The 8,411-nt window shown below is 39.3% G+C and overlaps 1 protein-coding gene across 1 annotated transcript in view; it reads right to left on the bottom strand.

Moving 5' to 3' along the window:
• Window positions 1-7,869, bottom strand: part of LOC108797612 (thread biopolymer filament subunit gamma-like) — a 10,792-nt gene extending 2,923 nt beyond the window's left edge. Inside the window, exons 1-6 of the mRNA XM_018569234.1 lie at window positions 7,123-7,869; window positions 6,721-6,781; window positions 5,586-5,681; window positions 2,461-2,637; window positions 2,167-2,292; window positions 902-1,122 (exon numbers count right to left, since the gene is read on the bottom strand). Of these exons, the coding sequence (XP_018424736.1) occupies window positions 902-1,122; window positions 2,167-2,292; window positions 2,461-2,637; window positions 5,586-5,681; window positions 6,721-6,781; window positions 7,123-7,814 (1,373 nt within the window). The 5' untranslated portion in view covers window positions 7,815-7,869. The remainder of the gene's footprint in view (window positions 1-901; window positions 1,123-2,166; window positions 2,293-2,460; window positions 2,638-5,585; window positions 5,682-6,720; window positions 6,782-7,122) is intronic.
• Between the last annotated feature and the right edge of the window lie 542 nt (window positions 7,870-8,411).

The following is an 8,411-nucleotide window of genomic DNA, read 5'->3' on the forward strand; positions in this document are numbered from 1 at the left end:
ATATGTATATATATATATATATTATAGTGATCATTATCTTTGCACTACGAGCAAGCTCTGTTTATTAACCCCCCCCATGCCAAAATGCTGCAAACAATCAAGAAATAAACTTTCTACAGCTTTAAAAATCCTGTATAATAATAAACATGTTTACCTGTTTCACAGCTTCCTTACTGCAGGTGGTGACGTCACACTCCTTGAAAGGAAATGCTGAGTAGCCAAAGAGGATGCTTAAACAATGCAGGAGCATGTTTATACAAGGTCTGGGCTACTCAGCAAAAGCATAATGTCACCCCCTCTAGGCACCTTGGGCAGAAGCTGGAAAGTAAGTATATTCAATACATTTTTCCCTACTTTTTTATAATCATTTTGGCATGGGGGAGGGGGAAAACGTAAAAAGTCAAAGCAAGGTTGTTTATTTAGTGCAAGGTCCGCTTAAAAAAAGAACGGCAACAAAGAATCTGAAGAAGGACAAAGTGCACAACACCTAGTATAATAATGAAAGAACTAAGTGCAATAAATATTATAAAAGACAATTACACTTAGGAAGCATAAGCTTATGACATTCACAGACTAACACTAATAAATGGCCGTAAACTGTGGCAAATAGGCGTTATTGTGAATATGCTGCTTTTAGCTGGTTCCAATATGCAATAGAAAGGCCCATTAGCCATTTTTTCTGCCATTAACAATGGCCTGCAAAGAGTTGTATTGAGCAAGTTTGTATTCAGTAAATACATGCTGAAAAGAATAAAAGATAACACCACTATCTCCATTTGTTCTCCCTGTTGAAGGTGTTAGCTGAAAAACAGGTGAGTTCTAAGTACACTGTAATAGAAAATGTGTTACAGAAAGAATAAGGGTTAAATCTGAGATGTGCGTGTGTGTATATTCTACTTACTTGAGATCTTCACCCTCCAGTAGCTTCTTGTAGGTGGAGATTTCAACATCTAAAGCTTGTTTTATGTCCAGCAGTTCCTGATAATTCACAATGATTTTGTGAAGCTCTACCTTAGCTGATTCAATTGCGGCTTCATAGCTGGTGACCTGTGATTGATATTCAGCCACTCCCACACTAGATCTGGCAACAACTTCTGCCAGGTTGCTTTCCATTGTATAATTCTGGCAAAGTGGACAACATATTTTTCAATAATAAAAAAGGATCACTACAATTTATAATATATACACTAAAGTGTTATTATAAGCAAAGTTAAAGTGACACTAAACTCAGGAGTTAAATCTTAAATGCATTCAAGTACCCTAACTATTACCATAAATGTAGCTTATTTGTGTATCATGCTGACACTGTCCTTCCTTCTGGAGCGTGGCTACTTTTGTTCCCCATGGTCCCTATATGTGTTGTAAAGTAGCCACCGCTCCAAGCTCACTCCCGTGATTGACTGCAATCTCTCATTTAGATTACTCATTTGTATTGAGATTGTGGTCCATCATGGGAACGAGCTTGGTGTGGTGGCTACTTTTCAACACACAAAGGAACCATGGGGAACAAAAGTAGCCACCCTCCAGAAGGAAGGACAGTGTCAGCATGCATTTAGAGATGATTTGAGGATCTACAGGCAAGTAATACACAAATAAGCTACATTAATAGGGTACTTAAATACATTTTTAAGAATTAACTCCTGAGCTGTGTCACTTTAAGTAACATTCAGAAACACTTTGCTGCAGAGCCAAATCATTAAAGTTCGTCATGTAGAAGGATGAAAAAACCGGGGCGACAAGTTTATTACATATGTTTTGCACTGTAAAAATTCCTCTTGAATAAGTGGTAAGTCAAGAAAACACAAACACGGCATAGTTTCTGCTGCAGAAAACAATTAAACAACATTTTATCGCTGCCCATGCCTCACTGTCCCTGTGACAACTGCACATACTTTTCTGTCTGTGTCCAAATGCAGACACCAGGACCCGCACGGATGTGCTGTTCAGGTGTGCGTATGCCAGTGTACGGCCGCGTCCTCCCATAGGGAAGAACAGGCTGATGCGCGCAATCACACGCAGCACCTGTCCCTCCCGGGATTGGCCATTGATGGGCGTGCACGCCACACGGATGTGTATGCCCCGTGTGAGCCCCTGTGTGAATGAGGCCTAATACACAAACATAAAATAGCCACCTTTGTACGGGGTCTGATTTCTACAGATACATACCACTGTGAGAACAGACTGGAGTTCAGTGTTTAATGTTTGGAGTTCTTTCTTTGTGCTGGAAATTTCTGCTTTAATTGTGGCAACGACTTCTGTTGTTTTAGCTGTTTCACTGTTTATTTCTTCAATCTTTAAAATGAAAGAAAATACAACACCTAAATAATATTCTTTTTATTTAGCTTATTTTTATAAATCTGAAATATATTTTTTATTAATATTAATATTATAATTATAATTATTATCGTTACCAACAGTGATACAATTAGGAAGTGAACAGTCGACTGTAAAAAGAATTACCTTAGCTCTGAAATAGGTTTCTGCATCTTCTTTGTGTTGTTGGACAGACTTTTCATATTCAGCTCTGAGTCTGTTCAGGGCAGTAGTGATGTCAAATGATTTAATTGCATCCACTTCGATCAGTGAAACAGAAGTATCTGCTGTGGTTCCCAATTTACTCTGTAGTGTACTTAGTTCCTGTGGAGAGAATACAGGTTAATTAATCTTCTCTAGTTACAATATTTTATATAGTTAGTGTGATGTGGCTTCTTATAAACAACTTATAATTTGTGTGATATATCATACGTGTGCAACTATGGTCTCATGCAAATTCTTTTGGCAAATTGTATAACAACCTCATTTTGTATTTAGTTTTGCTGAGGAGAACACAAATGTACCAACATCACAAATAAAAGCGATCCAGGGGATCGGAAAAATTTATCTCACAGAAGTAAAGTTTTGGTATTTTTCTTACAAAAACTGTGATGCAAATGAATTACCACTATTATCAGACATCAGTCAAATACCACAGATGGTTTACTGAGCACAACAGGTTCACCTATTCCTATGCACACACACAGTAATGCACTGTCATGCAAGTGTGACTTGCTGGCAGTATAGAATAAACACTGCTCACCGCTTCACATAGCATAGTCTCACCTTTAGTCAGTTAAGGCCAGTATCTTCTCTTTGAAATCAGTGCCTTTATATTTTGGAGTACAATATATAAGAATTTCTGCATACATTTGATAAAGTTATACACTCTTTAATGACAATAACAATAACAATTCTCTATATTTATTATTATATTATGGTATTTTTTTTTTTTCATACCCTGCATAATTATTTAATGCTCAAGGTGTTCCCAGTAAGGGACATTAAAGAGCCAAATCAGTTATCTAAGTTCTATTGCATCAATAAACAAAAGCATTCTCTTTGTTCAAGGACAAACATTTCCAAACTAGTGTATAAAACACGGCCAGTTTCCAGGATCTACTAAACATGGCTTTACAGCTGCATCATAGTGATAAATTGATTGGCCAAAGTTTTATTCGTCTAAAGTTTGCCATATCCATCAAATATTTTATGCGTGTTGTGAATAATACACGAGACAAACTATTGTCACCCATATAGCAAGAGAAGCCGGGTACAGCTGTGGGAGACCTTTGTCAATACAAAACCATGGCAAGAAAAAAAAAATACAGTAAGCTAAGGGGCCTGTATATACAAAATCTTTTATGGGCCAGCACGGTTCACTGTGGACAGCCTCAGCGACAACACATTTTGGCAGTGCATATTTAGCTACAGAATTAGTTTTTAATATTTTTTTTAATTATTTATCTTTGCTGACAGACAGCTGCAGCACCCCAACCTACTATCATGTGATTAATTCCATTAAAAAAAAGTTAATTTAAAAAAAGTTCAGGAAGTTTTAGCAATGACACATGCATTTTCATCAAGCAGTTTTAGCCCCAATAGGCCTAAATGCAAAGCTGGAAGCCAGTCACACACAACCTTGCCTGGCTGCAGACGGCAAGAGGTCAGCCACCTATCAGTCTGGGCCTGGAGAGGCACCAGCCACTATGGCAGTGTTTCACTAGAAAGATGGTATAGGCCTTGAGGCACTTAGTAGAGCCTGGGGGTCATAACATAGAGGAGGTGTCCCTGGAGAAGGACTCATAGATTTCCTGACAACAAGGAGGAAGGAGTAAATTGACAGAGCTGGCACTAAAAAGAGGATAAGCCACAAACTCCACTGGCATTCCCTTTGCTGCATCTTTATCAGACACCAAAAGGTTCACCCAGTATACCATCCCTGTCCGTATGTGCTTAAAGGAGAATTATGAGGCGAGTGATTTTCACTCAGCCTCATAATCTGAGCCGACCTGTGACAATGAAACTGTCATAGGTCGGCTCAGTAGATCGGGAAGTGAGCGAACACATTCCATCGCTCGCTCACTTCTCAATCTATCCCTGCCGAGAGCCGTTACTGTCACTCACGGCTCCCTGCAGGGATCCCCCCCTCCCCTGTCCGATCCTCCAGCGCTGACTGGCGAAACGGCGGGCACAGCTGGCTCTGCCTCTGGATAGGCAGAGCCAGCTATCAATCCCTCAGCTGGGTGGATCCAGACAGTATTGTCAGGATCCGCCCGGCTGCGGCGTCTCGGTATACCGCTGTAGCTCGCGGTATACTGAGCTTAGGGTGATGGGAGAACGCTAGTTTGTGTTCTCCCGTGACCCCTAGGAGAACTATGGGGAAAAGACCTGACCCCATAGTTCTCTTTTAGCCATTTGTCAGTGGTCATTTGTACCCTGCCACTGACAGTTTGGTCCAGAGGCAGTTATTATCAAAGGAAAGCCTCTTGGACAAAAAGCAATGGACGGGTCAGCTGAACAAAAATGTGACTAATGCTTTCAAATCAAAAACAAGCTAAAATGATAGAAAAAAGATAGATTGCGTCCAGGGGCAATCATCTATCCCAAATCACAGGTAATCGTTCCATGTATGACTACATGTGGATAACTACAGGAATCCTCAGCTGCTGCTTCCATGTGCATGAGGTCTAAGGCAGTGAAGGGGGAGATTTTCAAACAGTTAGCAATCAGACTTGTAAAGATCTGTGAACACGGGGGGAAGGGGTCGCAAAAGAGAATTGGGTCACAATTTGGTAACTGGCCCACCTAAGTAATCTCTCCTTAATCAGTCAGTTGGATCTCCATCCTCTTACTACAGCAGCTCCAAAACACTTACACTATGGCCCACCCTTTTATAGTGAGGGTCTCCCTCCATCCATTATTGGTTGCTGTGAAGCTGCTGACAGAATCCAAAGCTGCACAGAGCATTAAGAATGAGCACCAAAATTCGACAACTGCAAATTCAGCCAAAGTTCACCATTTGGAAGAGAATGGGAATCACAGAAATTTGCATACATTCATGTTTGGGACAATTTCAATCTCTTCACTACTGCTGCATTGCAACTCAGCCATACATGTTTTTAGAAGGGAGTGAAGAATTACGAACACTGCTAATTACAGTCATCAGACAGGAAAGAGATATACGCTTGGTATATATATTAAAACAAACATGTTTTTTTTCTGTGTGTGTGCACGTGTGTCCATGCATGCAGCATCATCTTTTCTCTTACTTCTTCATGAGTCTTCTTCAGGAATTCAAGGTCATCAAGGGCAGCAGAGAATCTTTGTTCAAGAATTGTCCGCAGTTCAGTGGCAGACTCAATGTCCTATACATTTTAAAGCAATGAGTTATATTAATGGATTCAATAGCATTAGGTCTAGCAAGCCTAAGAAAAAACACTAAGTCATTCCGAAAACAGATGGCACTGGGACTAACAGATTTCAACAGTTTTGTTGGGTTTTCAATACTCTTGTAATAAAGTATAAAGTTGTTTATACATTACCAATAATAATAATACACATGTTTTAATTAATGCAATATTAGCCTCAAATATTTTTACTATGATTTTTATACTTTTACATGCTTGCATACGATTGCTCTTTTATTAAATGTAAATGTAGATTAGCTACTGGAATGAGATCTGTATTTCACTCCAGCCACTTGGCCTCTCTGCTAAACAACTGTTGAGAAAACATAGCCATACAGGGTGTGCCTTGTTTTCAATGGGTTTGCAGACAGATATGTTTATGAGAAGAAGCAGTAAACTACAACTAATATGTACCACTGTAAATCAGTAAGCAGGGCCTGCATATGAAATGTGTAAATAAAGCTGTCTCCATGTATGTATATAATTCCAAACTATGCATATAAACAATGTGAAAATATTAACACCTATTGATGCTGAATCTGATTTGTAATAGAGCAAGCAGGGTCAGAATAGCTGAGGAAGGTATACATCATAGGCTTCAGAAAAGCAGACTCACCCACTGTAGATGTGAGGAGCTCTGAGAAATCTTGCTGCAATATGTTATGTAGATCTCAGATTAAGGTAAATTGAGTAGAATTTCTGTGTTTGGTGCATTTGCAGTGTTTGCCAGACATCAAGAGCACTGATTGATTTCACTTGTTCCATGAAATTACTTTTTAAGACTTATAATTGTAAATATATGGCATGCTTGTTACCAAGACTATAACTAAATGGTGACCTTGCAAAGTATTGCTTTTAGGAACATTCTCTCTTGAAGCTCTCATCAGATTGACACACCAATTTGTTATCGCTGACTAAACAAAACATTATTATGCTATGCACTTTGGAGTGTTTCAGAGAAACCTTACAGTATTATGATATTAAATGTAAAAGTTACCCGTTTCATTGCTGCAATGTCAGTTTCCAGCTGATATTTTACCCCTAATTCTAATTCATATCTGAAAGAAATAAAAACAAGGTAAGTCATAAGAAAATGGTATTTATAAGCAAATGCAGCATAGCTATTGCTAGAGGTGCACTTATAGGGCCTCCCTTTCCCAAAGTATTTTTGTAATGTATAATGCAGCTCCCTGCAGATCTTCTCAGCATGCAGAGCACAGTATACAGCATGCAGAGTGGTACTTTGTATGTTATTTATTTGCTTTATTAATGTCTGCAATGTCACATTAGCTTCACAAGAAGTCACAGCAACAAAAACAATACAATATTAATCCAAATATATAGGGTAAATATGATCCAAGTGATTAGTACTCTATTAATAATTAATATAAACACTTACTTTGTCTTGAGCTCTTCTGCTGCTCCTCTTACATTATCAAGTTCAATTTCATGTCGAACATTTTCTAAAGTGAGTGTTTCAACTGTATTTCTTAAATCTGTAAGCTGTAGCTCAAAATTTACTGGGGCAGAAGAATCTGAAGATGAGACGGATGTGCCACCAGTCAGTAGGTTCAGTTGTGTCTGCAGTGTTTGGTTTTCAATTTGTAGCTGTTTTACCTTCTCCATATAAGAAAAAAAACGCTCATTCAGGCCAGCCAAGGTTTGTTTTTCTGTAGCCCTAGACAATAACTGGGGCACAACGCGAGGTCCTCCTACATTCAAAGTTGAACTAAGTCCACCAGAGGTGAGAGAGCGCCCCAAAGAAAATGCTGCACTGCCTCCTAGTCCTCCACCCAAACCTCCCCCAAAACCTCCATATCCTGCTCCTAAGCCTGCACCACCACCTAAGCCAAAGGCACCTGCACCACCACCTAAGCCAAAAGCACCTCCTCCTCCTCCTCCTAAGCCAAGGGCACCTGCTCCACCTAGTCCTCCTCCCAGACTTCCACCACCCAAACCGAATCCCCCTGCACTGAAGCGGGATAGACCTGCGGAAAACACACCCCCAGATGCTGCTCCTTGGGAAAGAGAATACCCAGATTTCTGGGAAGAAGCCCCCCAATTAACAGAGTTTGAACCCGAGATGGACATAATGGCAGGAAAAGGGACAGAGATTAAATATAGGACTTGCCAACTTGAACAGATTCTATGCTCTTTCTGTGCAGGTTAAAACCTTTAACAAACACGTACTTGGTTTTTATATGTTTTCATGTCACATGATACACTTTTTTGCCTTAGGACAGCGTCCTATTTTTTTGCTGGAAAAGCAATTTTTAGCGTCTGCCTTGCAGCTGAGCTGACTGAACTGTTATAATCACAAAAGCTTTCTATCCATCAAATAAGAGTGCATAGATCATCATCAGTAGCCACAGGGAGATTCCTGTCATTGCACAAAACATTTGTATTGAAATTCATGTACAATACTGAAGAATTATGTTCACTAGGCAAATGTAGTTTGTGTTTCCAAACCTATAGGTGAATAAAATCTAAGCAGAATTTTGGATCTTGCCTTCTATATTTGATAAAAATGTCTGCTTGTCTTTACAAGTTAGGTAGGATAACTTTTTATTACTCTCCAAAGTACAGCTGCAGCTCAATGACCCTGATTTACAGTAGTATAAACAAACATATTGGTGTTGCGCATGCATATAATAATAAAGTATATGGCAATATGAAAATACAGAGAAA

The sequence above is a fragment of the Nanorana parkeri genome, unplaced genomic scaffold, assembly GCF_000935625.1.
Source record: "Nanorana parkeri isolate BGI_ZX_2015 unplaced genomic scaffold, ASM93562v1 scaffold1309, whole genome shotgun sequence".
NCBI classification, from domain to species: Eukaryota; Metazoa; Chordata; class Amphibia; order Anura; family Dicroglossidae; genus Nanorana; species Nanorana parkeri.